The 20,214-nt window shown below is 37.5% G+C and overlaps 1 protein-coding gene and 1 long non-coding RNA gene across 5 annotated transcripts in view; one reads left to right on the top strand and one right to left on the bottom strand.

Moving 5' to 3' along the window:
• The window catches only part of LOC146721341 (uncharacterized), a 170,784-nt gene that overhangs the window by 111,143 nt on the left and 39,427 nt on the right, over window positions 1-20,214 (bottom strand). The gene's annotated exons all lie outside the window — the stretch shown is intronic.
• GluRIB (Glutamate receptor IB) overlaps window positions 1-20,214 on the top strand; it is a 222,385-nt gene that overhangs the window by 180,918 nt on the left and 21,253 nt on the right. For all 4 annotated transcript variants that reach the window (XM_085487037.1, XM_029316780.2, XM_085487038.1 and 1 more), the window contains exons 5-7: window positions 16,136-16,268; window positions 17,154-17,274; window positions 19,611-19,772. In XM_085487037.1, the coding sequence (XP_085343163.1) occupies window positions 16,136-16,268; window positions 17,154-17,274; window positions 19,611-19,772 (416 nt within the window). The remainder of the gene's footprint in view (window positions 1-16,135; window positions 16,269-17,153; window positions 17,275-19,610; window positions 19,773-20,214) is intronic.

Raw genomic sequence — 20,214 nt, 5'->3', positions numbered from 1 at the left:
TGCATGCGTATAGCTCGCGGTAAGTTTTAAAAAATTATTTTATGTAAATTCTGCTCATGAAGTTGAATATCGATTGATCCAACATGATGAAAAAGTCAAAAATTAAATGTTGACCCCTCGGTTTTTGACATTTGACCTCAATTGGGACGACAATATTATATATTGTTGAATTTGTTTCAAGATATATTTTACAAAAATATACACATTTCCCTAAAATTCTTCTGGCATTTCGTGAATGTCCTTTGTAAAAGAAAATTACGTAACATATTTGCTTTGGAGGTAAAACACAAGGTTATACCTTATGTAGGTGTAATTTATATGCAAAGCCAATTATTATTATAATTTTACTTTGTGATAAGATCGCTACAACTTTAAGATAAACATCTTTCACGGACTTCAAAGCACCTTACATATCTTCGATATATACATACGTATATCTGTTTCAACGTATATGTCATATTATTAATTTTAATCGTAACTCTTTTCTCGTCAACACCCTTCTTTCAAAAGTTCGTCGTAAATAATTAATTCTAAATTACATGCACGCGTGTTGGAAGATCGCGACAAATATTACGCGTGTTTCGCGGAGCCGTGACCGCGTTCGCGATGCTTCCGGTCGACCTGTGCCGACGTAATACCGGTAATTGAGCGGAAACACAAAGAGTAGCGTGCAGAAAAATTGCTTGTCTCGGACCGACGTGCTCGACCGTTCCCATCCTTTCCTTCGGACATTTCGCACCGAGAGATTCCGTGTGTCGACTACTACGTGACTGCGCTCTCGTGCGGTCTCCCGCATTCTGACGACGCGACGGAATCGAGAGAATCGAATGTAACATTCGCCGTCCGTCGTGTCCGATTACGGAATTCGCGATAGAATCGTACAACGGATAATTTCCGCGCTGCAATTATCGCGATTAAGTGGATAAATAAATTTGCGCCGCGCGTGAAGAAAATTCACGTGGCAAAGTGCAATGTTTGATACTCTTATTTTATTTTATTTTTTGAAATACTTTGTGGACTATTTGTGTTATTGCAGTTTATGTCAACATCAAGGATCGGAAAACATAAAGCTTTTTATTTGCGAATTTGTTAATTGCACGTTAATTGGCGCGCGTGACCGCTTCGAGTAAATTTTTAATTAATATCTGTCAATAAAATAGCGAGTCAAAAAATTGCATTGAACGACCGTAATTATAGCATATAATTGTATGATGACAGCGTACAATTGTATGACGTACGCGTAATTATCCATTTGACTGTTCTCTATACAACTTTGACCAAATATTTTCCGGCAAAATTCTCCGCGCTCATTTATCGCGATGACCGCGTCGAAAATTGACGAGATAAGGTAAAATTGACTCAATTACTAACGATTAACGGACGTGTCTGTTAACCAATGTAGCCCTCGCGTTCTCCACTCTTTATCCGCCGTAATAGCGGTCGTCGATTTGGAACAACAATAAAATTATGGTCTCCCGCGGCTTCTCCATAATTCACTGTGTTATTTTCCGTCTCGGAGAATCGCGCGCGGGCAATATTCTCCATAATTGATTCAACGTTCAACTGTTGCGTCAATCGGTACGAACCGGAGAGAAAGAGCGGACCGAAAACTTTCCCATTAAGATAACTTCGATGCTAGGGCGACGCAATTCGTCCGGCACACGATGGAACTTCGTGTCCCAACGATAAACCCTCCCTCTCTCTCTCTCTCTCTCTTTCTCCTCCCGGCAAGAGAGAGAGAGAGAGCAGAATTAATTTCTACGGTCGAACGATCCCAGCTGGCACCGGAATATTCTATTTACCTTCATGAGCGACACTAAGCGGCCCGCAATAATGGTCGGTTATGATGACGTTTAACTCAGGCTTAACCGGGGGATTAACCCGGACCTCCCGGTTGTCCTTCCGCGTCCCGGAAACGGACGATGACGTAAGCGAGATATATCAGGGCCGATCCCGCCGATGTCCTGGCTTCAATTTGCCGGGCGTTTACAATTGCGCCGCTCAAAAACGCGCGTGACGCGAGAAAAACGGCACGCGACGCAGCTGCAACGCGACGATTTCCGTATCGACAACCTGTCGATTAAATTATTTTCGAGAATGATGGCCGTTTGAGTCGCGCGCCGAATTGTATCGCGCGTATACATCGCGGACGCGCGGCGATAAACACAAAAATTCAGCGATACGCGCGACGTGTCGCTCACGTTTCATCCCTGTGCGCTAAAGTTTACCGTTTAACCAATTGCACGTAACACGATTCTCTCTCGTCCGATAGACAAAGGACAATATTCCGCGCTGGAATATTTTACGAAGGAAAAAATTTATCCCGCTAATACATCGTGCAAAAATACAATGATATTCGATGTAACTTGATATGTCAACGTTCTCGCGAATTCAATCGCGAATGTATAGTACATATATCCTGCGATTTGATATTCAGTATGTCTATTGTTTCGTCTGGTTGGGGAGTTTCTGTCGGAGTAAAGTATTAATGCGTCATTCGATGCCGCATGCGATGCGTGTATACAGTTTTAAGCAGCAGATGCGGTTAGCCGCACGCTCCAGAGTCTAATTACGGGCATTATAAACGTGTATAGCGAGAGATAGACAATTTATATTCTTTCCCTGATGGCGCAATGGTTCGACGTTTGCAATGTTGACACCGATACACCGTGATTACCGTGCGGCTTAACGGCACTAATTACGAACCGCGTAATTCGGCCGTTTTCCCATTCATCGAAATGCCCGTGTGTTGTCCGTGAGCGCGCGTATTGTTGTTGTGCCGTGCGTTAAAGCGGATACGGAAACTGATTATCGATAGTGGGAATTCGGTTTTCGCATTTCGGGGCTTCATTGAAAATTCGCCGTCGCGTCGCCGAGCGGCGAATTTTCGCGCGGAATGCGCGGTCTGCCCTGATCGAATCGCGAAATCGCGCACACATGCCCCGTCGATCGGGTATAACTATAAAGAAAATTGGAATGAGTGAATGTGCGGTCAGTTGCGGCAACGAAACTGCTCGATTGCCCGCCACGTTTCGTACAATTGCGATCTGACGTTTCGACGTTGATATTAAATTATTTGTAACAAATGAGGAAAAATAATGAGATTTTGTGACTCGAATGATTATTAATGAACGAATAAAATATTATATATATTATAAATATAATTCATGAATTATGAACCAATTCTCATGATAAATGATAATATTTTTTTATTATATCCTGGTGTTTGATTTGATAATTTCTTAACGCAAACTAAATGTCAGTTTCAAGAATAAATTATTTTCTCGTTGAAACTGATTCGTTGTGCACAGAATCACTTTTGCTGGATCAATAAATCAAAAATTATTTATTAAAGAGTTTATTTAAAGTACAAAATCGCTTATTATATAAAGACTTTTATTAAAATTAAAGTCTCGAATAGAGAAACTCTCTCTCTCTCTCTCTCTCTCTCTCTCTCTCTCTCTGAAGTTGAAATAAAATTCGATTTGCATAATAATTAATAGACAAAAGTTTGATCTTAAAAGTATCACAAAAATTGATGCCGCAGTTACATTTAATTCGATATAAATTTTATACGGAATAAATTTACATTGTATACATTTAGTGTCAGAAATATAACTATTTATTAAAATTATTTAGTAATCATAAAAATATAATGTATTATTGTGCGTAAATGTTGACCGATATTTCGATTAATATTTGATTCATTTTCCACATGTGCATCTAACATATGATTTTGTGCATTTAATTGAGAATCAAATATGAACACGCGACGCGATATGATGATGCCATTCAAAAGATAATACAAACATTATTCGCTAACAAGCAACATGCAGAGAGAAAATAGAGAAAGTTGATCACATTAACATTTGAAATTTGGACCGCAATTTGGCATTCGTTGAATATGCTGGGGTGATCGTCCGGTTAATTTCCGTGTGGCACTACGGGATATAAAGTGTGCAGACACACATATGTATATACATACATTGTTAGTATTCGCGCGGCATTCATCGCAGAATAATGAAAATGCGGCTAAGCCATCCACTGGAAATAACTATGAAAAAAAGGAGCACGATGAATATTTTGTGCGCGGATGCTGACTTTACTTCGTCGACAATTATAGCCAGTTGCGTAAAATTTGAAGTAAATTTCTCGTTGGAAATCGAGGAAATCTTCCTTTGAGTTATCTCATATCGAAATCATTCGTTAAAGCGCGATTTTACACGCGGGAGAAAGCTTCATGTTTTTATATTACATTTATCTCTTTATTAAGTTCAAATTTAATTCTAAATCATTCAAGCTGTATTCTAGCTAATATATATATATATATATTTTTTTTTTTTCAACTCAACATCAGAGCAATATGAATTTTGAAGGCAATCAGCGAAAATTCGCCGCACATACATAGCTGCGAATTAGTTTACGAACTAAATTGACGTTTAATGTTGCGTCGGGCGTTGCCGGTTTACGAGGTAGATTTCAAGTATTGTAGGAACGCGCGGAATTCAGGACAGTCTGATACGAGAAGAGGAGAAAAGGGAGCGAAACGTATCGGAATTTTATTTTATAAGAGCGCGTGGAGCTAACGCTCCGGCGATAAATATCGAGCATTGACGGTGTAATGTTAAATCGCAAAATTCTCGGCACGCGAGAGGCGCTCATATATATATATATATATATATATATATATATATATATATATATAATCGTCGAATATCCAAAATGAATATCTCTCTCTCTCGTGTAAGCGCCGCGTATTCTGCCGGTAATTTCCATTACGAGCAGATAGCGAATCCGAAACGAGAATGGCACTTCGACTCTCGACTCTTCCAGGGCCGATCGAGTTTCTGCCACGCTCGATTTGCGTGGCTAAGAGATCAGCTGGTCCATTCGGAGGGAAAACGATCCGAGAAATCGATAGACTTAATCGCACGATACACTCGATTGTCCTCGTTATAAATAAAATATGTATGTAATAGGTGATGAGGTGTCTTGGGATACGCTGAAGAATTGGGAAAGATATACTTGATGATATTCAGTTCTTGCTAAGCATTATGTCGTATTTTAACATTTATATAGGTAATAACGCAAATCTTTCTCTTTTTCCCTAGAAATAATACAGAGTGCAATAGAGTTTTTTTAATAATATAATATAAATATATGTTGACCGTAAATATATTATTTTTTAAGATATACGTTTAAAAGTCAGGCAAACAAGATTAGAAAAATTTCACAGTCGACATTCTTATGAAATACAATATTACACGCAGTGATAAAGTACAAAAATTATAACAATACAACTTTACAAATTCGTGCTCTTCAAAATTCTCTCTTGACTGAATTTACTTTTTAATTTAAACCAAACAATTTGATTGCATTTAAGTTGTTTCATTTTATATGCGATTCTCCCATACGCGTAAAAATTTATTTTCGTACGAATAATACGTTAATATAATTTAATACAATGAATTATGTAATTTAATAATTAATATACAAATATAAAATCGCATTACGCAGAACGAGAGTGAAAATACGAAACTAATGCGGATGTGCTCCTGTCACGTGCGGCGTTAGTCTGAAATATTTCTCCAAACAACCAACTATAATTCGAGAAATTTGCATGAGAATTTATAATACATTTCCGCGATCAATCTGACGCTCGACGTGAGTGACCGAACGCCCGAAGTCCGACGTTAACATTTGCGCGAAAGTTTTCGCGGTTCTATTCCAATTACCCCGCAAACTCGACGATTGCGGCGAGAACGCGCGCACGCGGTAGACGTAAATATTTACCGCGTCCCATCAACGGCAAAGTTTCATAACGAACGTCGCGTAAAGCGATTCCGCGGGGAGATGCGCGGAGAGAAAGCGGAAGTGCTACACCCGTGAAAAGAAAGGCGCGCCTTTATACTCTCTTATTTCCCTTTTTTCCGGATATATTCCGCATACCGAGCATATACAAGTCGCTTCGCGCAACTTTCATTTTCCGCATCGTTCCCGCGCGGTATTCCCGGGAATTATCGCACGCTAGGCGATTCGTCCTCGCATACTCCGGGATGAGACAAGTGCTAATTAAAACGACTGGAAAATCATGCGGTTGCAAGCGGCTCTTGCGGTTATTGCACACGGCCCGTCCCGTCACGGCCCAGGGTTTTAAACGCGGATATGCGGGTAGCGAGATAATAAGCTCCGGCTCTCTCTGTAACCGGGGTGTCGCGTGGTGGGCAGGTGGACGCCACGCGACACCTGCTACCACTTGGCTCTACTCGCGCGCGCGCGGCATCTTTATCGCGGGTGTGAACGAACGACCGGATGGGTGATCGATCGCGTCGCGCGACAGCCGGTGACGGCACTCAAACCGATACTCGTTCGCTCTCTCTCCCTCGCAATTTTCAAACGAACCAGATACAGTAGCTACGGTTTCGAGAGCCGGCTAGATACTGTATACACCCGCCACTTTTCGCCGGTTATGTTTCGCGGAGGCCCGATGTTGTCAGTTATTTGGATACATCAATCGGATTGATGAAAAAAAAGTCCGGCATGTGCTCGAGAAAAACCGAATGAATATACTATATAAAAAAAAAGAAGGAAATCATTTTTACGGCTGTTGGGAAATTCGACTGTTTTTTCGAAAACTTCGAAGAGCTTCGAACCTTCGAAAAATTTGGAAAACGTGGGATTGAAATTATTGGACATATGTACGTGAAAACTGGAAAAATTATACGTGAAACGTTTCGATAGAGCGCTCTCTCTCTCTCTCTCTCTCTCTTTCGTTTTACCGTGCATCCGATCCATCCATTGCCTAAAAAGTACAGAGCACTTCTACTTGTTTACAGTTTTGAATGTTTCGATCGGGAGAGAAGCGATAAAGCATCGCATTCTGCATCCTGCGCTCCATATGATGGAATCACTCATGCGTTTGTGCTAATCACAAATAGTGATGGCTCTCGAATCAATATGGAAGTGATGAATAATGTACATCCTGGAGATTGGAATTCATTGAACTATATAAATAGATTCTTCCTGCCTCTCCAACCGAGGATAGAGCGAGTTCTAATTATTACTTTACACAGATCGTAAATTCTTTGCCTTTTTTACCTTCAACTTGATAATTTGAAAGAAAATCGGTACCCTCCGCGAGATGGAAGTCTCGGATATCCGCTGGTCGTCGCTTTTCTTCCAAGTTTGCGCACCGATGTCGCGGATTCACCGCCAGTAATTGGGACAAAGATATGAAAACAGAAGCCGTACGGGTCTTCTCTCTCCTTCTGCTTGGTTTTCTTTCGTCTGTCAATCTTCCTTTCCGCAGTTAATGGCTTAGTTTTAAAGCAAACGGTACGTCAGATTAAGAACAGACAAAGGTATTAGGGATTGCCTCCAGGACGATTACGTGATAGGACACGCTAATCAGCCCGACCTCCGTTATTCCGGCTCGACGGACTCTTTGGGTCTCTCTTGAAGTGACGTATGTGCCACAGATGTAACCTCGAACCGTCGGTCGTAGTAAGATATGGAGACAGACTTTAATCAAATATCTGATTCAAAGTGAAAATCCATTCGGCGGCATTTGTTAATATTGTTTAATGGTACTGGCACATCTAGATAATTTTAGATGTAGAATTATATGAAAATGTTTGCGATATCTGCAGATATGTTAAATTAAAATTAGTAAATTAGTAAATTAAATTACATATGTTATTCAAATAAGTGCCAAAGCAAAGTTATATTCAATTAATTTCACGTTTTTATTAATCAGCATCTTATAATATTTCAGACTCGCAAAATAATAATCTCAAAAATGTTTCAATTTATATGAAATATAATAGTTATATATTTTTGCGCGCGTTTGTTACTTAAATATCCAAGATTCATATTGTAATTTTAGTTATACATAGAGGATGGCTTGAACTTTGAGAGATCAATAAATATCTGTCTAAACAGCTAACTAGAGCCGGTACCGAAAAGCTTGCAAGCATACGACCACAAAATTTCAACAACTCCACGAGGACTTACACATGTTTAATTGACGGTCGGTGTATTTCAGGCATAGTCTGTGTATAGAGTAGACTATAAGCCCCAGAGACTTCTGATACAACCTGAAATGCATCGACCACGAGGACGAGTTTTTGTTTAAAATTTTACTCACGATCACATGGAGGATCGTTCGATAAAATCGAGTTGCACATAGATGCACGTGCTACTTCTACGCTTTGCGAGCTGTTTTATACAGAGTGTTCTGATAAAATTTCCGTTTTCTCAGGAGAGAGAAGCGAGAAAAAATCTGACGGAAGTAAGAATTATTAAATTCTAGCCTGCGATATAGTAATAAATAATATCGGCTTTAATGGATTATTGGCGGAGATGGATGGCTAATATTAATTAGCATCCATCCATAAATTACCCCATATTACAGAATTTCTCTCAGAATTTTAATTGCCAGAATATTTAATCTCGCGCATTAAAAATAATATCGCCGATGATTCTGTCATGAGAGAGAAATGATTCCAAGGACTTGAGATATTTCGGAAGACACCCGGTACAGAGAATAGATTCTCCCTTATTCCGTCTTCGTCGCGAGTAACAAGACGTCTTCCGCTTTAAGCTCAGTTCGTCGTACATAGATACAATCAGACATCGGTCGATCCTGGGTCCCGTCGCGACGCGACGTGGGGATGGCGCGTTGCTTGTTTCGCCATCACGACGTTAGTTTCCGGCAGTCTCGACGGCATTTTCGTCTGCGAGAGTACGCGACACGAGAAACCGCTGGTCATCCACTTGCACGAGGATGCAGACGGGATTGCTCGCGCACCGTACCAGACTAACTCCCGCGTGCCTGCCCGAGGGACATCTATGCCCCGTCATGGATGGTTGCGTTCGTGTATATATATATGTATATGCAGACGTCGTCGAGTTGTACGCGACCTCGCAATGCGAATAGATTAGTAGGATACTGGCGTATGCGTATCAAAAATATGTAGAGTTAGAATTTATGTTCAATTGTCAAACTTATAATACAATATTATGTATACAGGGTGCCTGACATAAAGCGTCACACCGAAAATATACAAGTAGATCTCGTGATTTTTGGAGACAATTTTTCCTCAGCAAAAATATCGAGGCATCAATCATTTTTGAGTTATAAGAGATTGCAAATAATATAATATATAATAATATAAGTATGTATAAAGGATTTTTCATGAACTAAACCTTATGGAAATAAAATATTAACAAAACCATATTTTCCAATTAATTTCAAGTAGAGTTTACTTTAATAAAATTTTAATTTAAGGTTTAGTTATAAAGGTACATGATGGCAAAAATTGGGAACATCCAAATAATAATGGCCTCCTCGTTGATATTCTTTGTGTACGATAAAAACAATGATTACATTATTCCATTATGATAATGTGAGAAGAAAAATTGAAAACATAATAATTATAAGAGGTACTCAATTGTTTTGCCATTTTACGTGCTCGAGATCTTACTTTACCCCGATAATTTAATTGGCAATTTTTGCATGCGGGAAATTTTGATTACAATCGATGCGATGAAAACGACGCTAATTGCGAAGAACATGGCCCAAGTTTGCGCAAAAAGAAGTTTACGTCGAAGTTGGAAAGCAGTGCAGAGCGCGGGTTGCTGAACTGCTTCTTAAGGCATCCACCCGCTCCAGAAGTAGTTCCGACTTCTATTTAGTGTAAGTCGGGCGAAAATAAGTTACGAGAAATGGACGAGAAGGAACGGCGGCGGCGTGTTTGTCCCAGTCGACGTCGCACTTAAGCACATAACAACAGATACGAGGCGCCAGAATCGAATTATCACGCCTGCAACATAGTTATCGAATAAAAAGGTTATTGAAGCATTTATTGGTTACAACAGTCTCAAAAGAACGCTTCGAAGGAAAAAGTCCTCGATCAAACTCCTTCAACGACGGATCCGTTGCGCGGAAAAAAACGTTAAACAGTTACCTTTTTAAAGGAAAAATTTTTCTTTATATTAAAATCTCGATTTAAAAGCGTCGATAAACTTTAATATTCAATAACAAATAAACAATACATGCGACAAAAGTTTAAAAACAAAAATAAAAAAGAATAAATATATTCAACAGCAACTTCAAATATATCCAGCTAGATATTTATAAACATTTTGTGCTTTGATTATTAATTACAGATTCAACCAACTTTATCTCGATACTATAATATAATCTGGAATTTAATTCAATCTCTACAGCTCTATCCATATACTTTTATTGATTGCTTGTTTCAATAATATAATAAACTAAGGGAAATTTCAAATTGTTAATCGGCTTTGGTTGATTTAAACATACAGGAACCAAACCAGCCCTGATTAGGAAGCACAATTCCCGTTAAACTTATAATCATTTGTTTATTATTATATAACTGAAAAGAGGCAATATTTGTAATATTGCCGTGACCAACAGTACCGCAATTTCGACGTTACATCAGTTATAAAGCTTGAAAATTTAAATCAAATGAAGACTATAAAGTGCTCCGAAGCCAAACATGCCAATTTATGAACTGCGGTCGAATGAATTTCCACGAAGATCGTTTTTCGCAATTAGTTTTTCAATTCAGGAGCAAACTGGAATTGTCCTGAAGAAATCGTTTCTAACTTGGTGCATCACAATCTACAATGCATAAAATACCAAAAAGGATAACATAAATAAGAGTCAAGCTAATTGGATAAAATAACATTATGGAATATATCGATTTTTACTCCAATTTAATATATATGCCAGAAAGAACAATAAATACATTATTTTAATTCACATACAAGTTTGAAAAATATTATTTGTTTATCTGCATAATATAACTTATAAAACATATAATAAAATATTTCGCGATAAACCATCGCTAACAGAAGATATTTTCAGAATTATCCACGAGAGAAAGAGAGAAAGAGAAAATTGTTCTCGTACCATTCGTATAAATATTACAATCGTCGCGTACAACGGTGATGCTCGATCACATATATAGATCCACTCGCTTTCTGTATCTGCCGATCGACATCGGCGACGCGTCGATAATTAGTCGTCCCGTAGCTGTAAATGGGACACGGAAGTCGACAGGTCGCTTCGTGATTCGGAACATATTGAATGTCACCGGGCACAATTGGATTGCGTCTTGTCATGGCTTCACGCGTACCCGATAGCTTCAAGTCAATTTCTTTTCACGTGAATTTACAAAATAAGTATTCGAGTGCGAGAAACGATATTAAAACAACTGTTGAGCTTTTCGTTGCACAAAAAATATCAATTACAATATCATAATCAAAGTGTGCTATTTCAATAAAGATGTAAAGTGTGACCGGATTTTATATATGAATTGTTAACCATTTAAAATTTGTCATATGTACCAATTTACGAAAGTTTTTTTTCTTAAACAGTAGTATAGATTTACTTTGAGTAGACATAAAACATTTTAAATTTACGTATCGTTGTTTTGATTCGACGGATTTACACAAGTGTCAGGATTTTTTCTTTTAAACAGTAGTATAGATCTACTTTGAGCAAACATGAGAAATTTAGAATTCAAGTATTATTAGCTTGTTCATTTGTATTTCAAGTATTATATTGTTTTTATTCGACGGGGGTTCACAAAAGTGTCACATTGTTTTCTTTAATAGTAGTATAGATTTACTTTGAGCAGACATAAGAAATGTAGAATTTAAGTATTACTATTTTTATTCGACGATTACGTAAGTGTGTCATAGTGTTTTTTCTTTTAAACAGTAGTATAGATCTACTTTGAGCAGACAGAAATTTAGAATTCAAATATTATTAGCCTGCTCATTCACATTTCAAGTATTATTGTTTTATATTCGATGAGAGTTCACAAAAATGTCACATTTCTTTTAATAGTAGTATATATTTACTTTGAACAGACATAAGAAATATAGAATTTAAGTATTACTATTTTTATTCGACGGTTACATAAGTGCCATAATGTTTTTTTCTTTTCAACAGTAGTATAGATCTACTTTGAGCAGACAGAAATTTAGAATTCAAGTATTATTAGCCTGTCCATTTACATTTCAAATATTATTGTTTTTATTCGATGAGAGTTCACAAAAATGTCATTTCTTTTAATAGTAGTATAGATTTACTTTGAGCAGACATAAGAAATGTAGAATTTAAGTATTACTATTTTTATTCGACGGTTACATAAGTGCCATAGTATTTTTTCTTTTTAACAGTAGTATAGATCTACTTTGAGCAGACAGATATTTAGAATTCAAGTATTATTAGCCTGTCCATTCACATTTCAAGTATTATTGTTTTTATTCAATGAGATTTTACAAAAATGTCACATTTTTGTAATAGTAGTATAGATTTACTTTGAGCAGACATAAGAAATATAGATTTCAAATATTACTATTTTTATTTAACGTTTACAAAAATATTACATTTTTTAAAAATAGTAGTATAGATCTATCCTTTTAAAAATAGTTTTGTATGTCTGCTCAAAGTAGATCTATACTACTATTTTTAAGAAAAATAGTAGTATAGATTTACTTGAGCAGACATACAAAATTTAGAATTCAAATATCATTGTTTTTATTCGACGTTTACACAAGTGCTATAGTGTTTATTCTTTTAAACAGTAGTATAGATCTACTTTAAGCAGACATAAGAAATTTGGAATTCAAGTATTACTGTTTTTATTCGATGGATTTACAAATCACATTGTTTTTTTTTAAAGTAGTATAGATCTACTTTGAGCAGACATAAGAAATTTGGAATTTAAATATCACTATTTTTATTTGACGTAATTCAACATGGAAAGAAATATTTTTTAATTAATCTTCTATAAATAGCAACTATCTCGTTCATTTGTACTCATCACATAAATTCCTATGTAATTCAAGTATATGATTTTAATCTAGAGACTTTCTGTTAATATTTTTTATGCGACTCAGAGGCTAAATAAACTTCTTAGTGCACTGTAAACAGCTTAAATTCATGATACTAGGATTGCTGTTGCGCAAATGAAACGAACGACACATCAAAGTCTCGCCTCGGGAGGGTCACGTCAGGGTTCTCTGAAGTTTCACACAAAATTATTATTTACTTCGCACGCATGTGTGGATCCATATCCTCTAACAATATGAATATTGTGCGCACGTATGCTTTTCAAACGAGCATCGGTGCTTCAAAGCCAGCTTCGCGATTACCATTGCCTCTTGTACTTGCTAGGAGTCGAGTGTAACGGCTAAAGAAACCGTACGCGGGTTGTACACAGTGTCTGAAACACGCCGAGTAACAAGGTAGTTTATACGTATTTCTGGTATATATATATATATATATATATATGTACAAATAAATTGAACGATGAATCACAAGTTCGTTACGACGCAAAGAACTCTGATATTGAAGTTTGACAAGAAAATGTAAATTCGCGTAATTAAAAATTCTCTCCGTTACATCCGCGGCGAAAATTGTGCGTTCGACGCAGATCCATCACGACAATTTGTTATGTTAAGCTGATGCAATTATATTCTGACATTGTCAGAATTATTTTTGCTGTTTCTATATTAGAAATTTCTCTCCATTTTAAAATGAAAATAGTTGATCGTGATGAAATAAAAAATAAGTTATGTGTATTATATCATATTTAATAGAACATTTAATTTAGAATATTATATCCGAGAATTTTATTTTTATATGCTCTCTCTAGAAATGCTGTATTAAAATTCAATTCAGATGATAAAAGCATATTCCGCGCTGATTCGTATTCTTTCGTTTCTTAAACTACTTATTGACAACTCAAATATGGAGCAGTCAGTAGAAAGAAAGTGATTTTCGAGCCGAGCTTCGGTGACCGTGCCAGAGTCATTGCTGAGAGAAAAATGCAATGAAAAGGTTGGAATTGAAGTGGAAATAGTATTCCGTGAGAAAGCAATGTCAAGTTCTTTTGCTCGAAGGAACATATATGTACGCTGGTAATTTTAGATTTGCGCTCGTTAACCTGATCATCTTTTTCATGCCTGACGGCAAAGGAAATATAGCAATATGAAATATACATTTTGCGCGTACCATGTTTTCTGCATCAGACTTCCATTAACCTAGATTATTGCTTTTCATTTTCTTTCTTATAGTTTTTTTTAATTACATAGCAAATATTTTTATTTAATTTGGAATAAATATATCCTTTAAAGTATTGTATAAAAGTAAGTTAATTAAATAATTAAATAAAATTATTAATAATAATATTAAAAAATTCACAACCAAAGAGTATTTCTTTTATTTTACACAGTATTTCAACATCCAATTAAAAGCATGAAATATAAAATATATTTTTCAAAAATAAATCTTATAATTTCTTGCTCTTTTATCAAAATAACATATGTATAAAATTATTTCTGCGTTAAAAATATTTGCATTTTTATGTATTCCGGACAAATAAGCACCTAGTATAAATATTACAATTATACATTGTATTATATGCATGCGAGATTTTCTTTCTTATTCACAAAACAAATATCGCTCGCCAAGAAATATTAAGAAACGCATTTAAGAATTATGTAAAACTTCCAGCTCCTCCTCTCTTTTCACATATTTCTCTCCGGTGTTAAAGTTCTCCCTTCTTTCATAGCCGTGCTTTTTCCAGATTTCGTTGCGACGTTCGGAAAGCGCCTTGCCAATCTTTTTTTCCCGCCGGTATTTTTCCGGCTGATGTTTTCATCGCGGAACCGCGGAGACACGCGCACAAATGCTTTACGCTGTAACTCACCGTGCGTCTACATCGTGCAATATACGCCGCCCGTAACTTACGCCGCAGTAATCGCGATCGTAAAAGTAACAACGAGTACAGGGTTCGAGGGTGTATTGTTATGCCCGGGGCAAATGGTGCCCGAAGAGTAGGTAGGCGATTAAGACGTTGACGCAGCTTCGGGATGCAATAAAAACGCGCTAAAATAGCGCTTTTCTGTCTTGTAACAGATCATGCGCCGTATAGATTCCTTCGAAAATTTACGAGACGCCCGCGATCAGAATCTAGACCTCGCCAGAACTCTCTGCTCCGCGTTGCACCTCGCAACATGCGCGTGAGCATTTACTGATATTTGATCGTATCTCAGGATAACGTACTGCATATAATTCGAACAGTACTGTATATTTGCTAGAAACAGTGGGCTTGCATATATTTATACGGTTGTACGTATATATGTATTTATGGATCTGGGAATATATATATTTGAATCTATAAAGACCGAGTGAAGCCATGGATTTCTCTTTATAGATTTAGCAATTCACGAAGAGAGATCTCTAGAGAGAATTTTCGCATACAGACACATCTAAATCTATTATACATGTAAAAAGATACATGAATATATATTTTGAGACGACTATTGTTTTTCAATTTTCTATGCAATGTATTTTTTAAGTAAAAGGTTCAACCGGCTTGAAGAAACGAGAAATGAGAAAGAAAGACAATTACCAAAGAAATATCATAGCTATTTAAAAACCAATTTCTTAAGCACTGTTTCAAAAGAACAATAGACTATTGCTTTTATAAGACGTATATATATATATATATATATTTTTTTTTTTTGACATTTTTATTTTCTACTGTAGCTCATTCTCTCTCTCGTATTACATTATTATATTACATTTACATAATTCAAAACAAAGATAATGCTACATAGAGGATATAGAACATTATACATATATTACGTATGTACATATAAATACACATCCATAGACATATGTAAAGAGCCATATCGCCCTAGGCTATTATGGAAAATGCATCGCAATTTTGATCGTGGTAACAATGAGTCACACACGCATAACTGCGGCGCCGCATTACGACGCGATTAAATTTTGTCATTGCCAAAAATACGAGGCGGGTCAAATCGAACGATCTACGGCACTCTCTATAACTTAGAGGCGCAGCCCGTAGACAGGCGATATTTCACACCGCGCGAGAAACCGCAGACTGAACAGAGGCTGCCAATGAATTACGACATGGTCTATGTAACGCGCAATCGTGCGTATGTAATTTTCGGAAGACACACACATCGACGAGTGGTAACCCGAGCCTATGTCGAACCCATGTAGAGCGAGATGCGCATATAAGCGTTTCCTATAATTTAATTAAACGCCCGTGGGTTTCAGGATTGCTCAGGCTGCAGCAGATTTATCAGGGCTTGAAACCAGGCAACGAGTCCTTTCAAGTTGAAACCGTCAAGAGAATACAGAATATGTCAGAGGCAATCGATTTTCTACGGAGTCTTGAGGAACTTAACCGGTGAGTGTTTTCTCCTTGAAACATATATAACACGTATAAAAGGAATATGAAACCTTTCGCCGGAAGGATTCCGGAATCTGTACTCGATATTTCGAGCTAGGAATCCTCACAATAGGTTCTTTTTATGACTGTACGCGGCGCATTCTCTTAATCATCTTCAAGTAGTTTTCCATCAGATATCATAAAGACAAATAACAGTTTTCTATCAAAAATATAAATAATATATCACTATTTTTTATATTATACTTATAGAAATTTTTGGGGGAAATTGCATTACATAACAATAGTATAGTGTATTATAATAATTTTTTTGGCATATGTTTATAATAAGTACATATGTTTTAGACAAATTTCAAGTTTTCTCACGTCCTTCCTCAGGGTAGAAATAAAAGAGAATGCGGTTGTAATAGTAATCTTATCTCTACACCCGCGGTAACCACAATTATTATTTTCCTGTAAGTAGCATATCCCGACAGTATAACGGATAAAATTCATAATGCGAATTGCAGTGCCAAGCACTGCAATGCACCGGCGGCTATACGCATTTGTGCAATGCAAGTAATCAACAACGGCGAGTAATTGTCATGACGGTAGTTTGAATTGACTGAGTATAGTAATAGTTACCGAAAACAACAGCGTTATTACAAATTGCCATACAATATCCAATTATTACAAACGAAATGAGCATGAGAAACTATGCGGTGCATCGATCAAATGCGACAAAGCCGCACGTTAACGCGACATGCGAATTGTGGTGAACCAACGCGCGTGACTTATGTTCGCTTTTCCGATGGCAAATTCAATGTCGCGCGCGTGATTTTTTTTCACTCTTTTTTCCCTTCTTTCTCGACAATTCATTTCGAATTACATGTTCAAATTTTTCAGATGGAGTAACAAATACGTCGTGCTCGATTGTCCGACAGACATGGCAAAGGATATTGTTGTGAGCCATGTGAGGGATATAGCTTTGGGAAAAAGAACGTATCATTATCTGCTGAGTGGCTTGGTAAGTTGTGAAATAGAACTCTTTTTCTCTCTCTCTTTTTTATAATTAATTGTCCTACATCCTATTATATGCGAATGAGACTTTCCGGATTAATCGCTCGCATGCAGTTAATATCCGTAATTTACGTATATAAAAAGCACCTTGTATTTTACATATTTATTGTAAAAAAAAAGAAGAAAAATTAGAGATAAAAAAAGAACTCATCTTAAAATAAATAAAACCTTTTTTCATTACATGTCATATACATATGCAACATGCATAAAACATTTTTCTCTTTAATTGAAAAACTGATAATTTCTATTTGTAAGCTTTTCCAACTCGAAGAATATGCGGTATGCAAAATAATGACTTACCACGCGAAAGTGCTCTCACTTGTATACCGTCTGGTGTACGGGATTAATTCGCAGCATGCTGAAATTTTCGAAACAACCGAGAACCCGTCGCTCAAACTGACACGGAACGCTCCGTCGTGGGAGGGCAAGATCTTCGTCGGTGATGTCTCCTCCGTACTTTAGAATTTAGAGGACAGTTTGCTTGTGTTTAGCGGCTTCCAGCGAGTTGCTGCGAAGGAGCAGGCGGCATTACACTCCGGCGACGGCGAAGATAGTTGTACATACATACCTGCATGTACATCTCGAGCGTTCCGTCTCTACGAAGCACCCGCCATTGTCATTTATCGCGTCGTTCTCGAAACGGTTGCTTACCGCGCCAGCAAGGCGTAGACGTGTCGATTCGCACATTTTCCCGCTTTCCGCTATACCTATCCCTTGCTCTTACCTCCTTCTCCCTTTCACGTCCATCGACTCAACCACCAGAAAACGATTGCGGGCGACGACTTAACCAGCACCTTGGATAATCCCGTCTTTCATATGCAAATTTCTATCGATACATTTACGAGCCCAGAAAATTCTAGTCTCTTACTAACTTGTTTTATTTCAACGATAAAAGCTGTGTTTAAAATCAAACTAAAGTTCTTTCACTTTCTACTATTTATTAATTTTATTACACAGTTAAGAGATAAATATTTCTTAAATTCTATTAAATTTTTTCCCCGTCTATATTATTTCGATGTAATTATGCACTTTTCATTTTATAAATCTGTGTTCTATTAATTATTTAATAAACTGACACTTTTGAAAGTTATATTATTTCGTTTAAGTTATATTATTATTTATTCATCCCTCGTATTTTTTTAGACTTAATACTTTAAGCTCGGATTTTTAAGACTAATAGTTGTTCAACAACTAGTGAAGCTGGATATTACAAAACTTTATCCGCTCCCTAACCGCAGATGCAAAAGTTCAAAAGTCAACGTGGCGGACGCGGTGATATCAGACCGACAAATTAAACTGGTAACGCGCCGAACTCGTTCGCGACGAAGTTAAACACGCATACAACATTAACATAGCGACCGTGTATTATCTCCAGGTCGGTTGATGGATGATGGTACATGATGGTACCGCATAGTCAGCGTAAAGCAACGAACGGAATCAACGGAACCGTAGTTACGAAAGAGATCCGCGAGGTCTAATAATAACATCCGTATAATCAGATATCGGATATTATTAGTTCAATTTTGCGAACGAAACGCCGAATTGTTACGCGGATTTTCCAAAAAGCTTTGTTTTCGGTATCAATTCTGCTACCGTTTCCGGCATCCTCGAACGAAGCTTGGTTCTTCATAGTTTGCTCGTTAGTTTAACGATCGCGAAACTAAATAATCTTAATTTTAATCGGACTTATTGTTTCGTACAAGCATTTTAATACGCGTGCTTACGATGGCACAAACCTATCAATTTTCCTTCCCTTGCCTTCTCATCTCCGAAAAGAACTGGTGCGCGTTAACACGAGTAGCGAGCTTTTCGTCATTCCAAGATTTCGCGCATAATACGCAGTAACGACGCAATATTAACGTAAAACTAAAGCTGTATTCGAGCTTGAGTAATTAAATAAGACGGTAAGGTCCGAATTGATATCGAGCCATCCCAGTCCCATTACGTTTTTCATAAAGGAACAAAGGAAACGCGGTAATAACGCGCCGTAATAATATAACAGTGATTCGAGTATGCCTGTCCTCGAGTCGACTTTGAAGACGCGACGAAAGATCAAGGACCTTGTTGAGATGTCGGATGCTTTTCGCAAAGCTATATATATATATATATATATATATATATATATATAATGTCTCCTTAGAGCGCGGAAGGTGGAAAGGAGGCTTTAAGATGACAACCTTTATCACACAAGCGAGCAAGAGATCAGTCCCGCGCCATCTCACACAGACTCCACTCCGCGTTTTCCTTCATATATCAATATCTCGTGTGTTTCGCTGTAATCAGATAATGGACGACCGATGGGAGAGCGAGGTGATCGAGTTCGGCGCCATCAACATCACGGGCTTTCGCATCGTAGATGGCAATCGACCTCACGTCAAGGAGTTCCTGACCAACTGGCATCGCCTGGACCCCGCCATGGCTCAAGCCGGTCGTGAATCCATTTCCGTACGTATATATATATATATATATACGGATATATATATATATATATATATATATATATATATATATATATCCAACGTCTCCTACGAGACTTCATCCCTCTTTTTTCTCACGCCTGTGTCCTTCATCCCCTGACGTCGGCTTCTCGCCACTTCCACCAGTTTGCGTCCAGGGAGAAAACTATGGCTCCTCGTGCGAAATGCTCGCTCACTTCCTCTCTTCCCTCGACCTCTCGAGTGCAGCGATTTTCTCCCGGTGGATCGAATACTTTCTCGGGTTTCTTCATCGTCGACCGACGACGACGAGGGTGGCACGAAAGTTCCTCATACGAGGAATCAAACAAGAATTCGTACGGATGTCGGTTCATTGGCGCGCGTGTTCTTTCTCTATCATTTGCGTTTCTCTCTCTCTCTCTCTCTCTCCCTTTGTGTGTGTGTATGTGTGC

This window comes from Nylanderia fulva, unplaced genomic scaffold (assembly GCF_048542155.1).
Source record: "Nylanderia fulva isolate GAGA-0341 unplaced genomic scaffold, ASM4854215v1 Scaffold5, whole genome shotgun sequence".
Taxonomy (NCBI): Eukaryota; Metazoa; Arthropoda; class Insecta; order Hymenoptera; family Formicidae; genus Nylanderia; species Nylanderia fulva.
The sequence above is the reverse complement of the archived record's forward strand: the minus strand, read 5'-3'. Positions and strand labels throughout refer to the sequence as shown.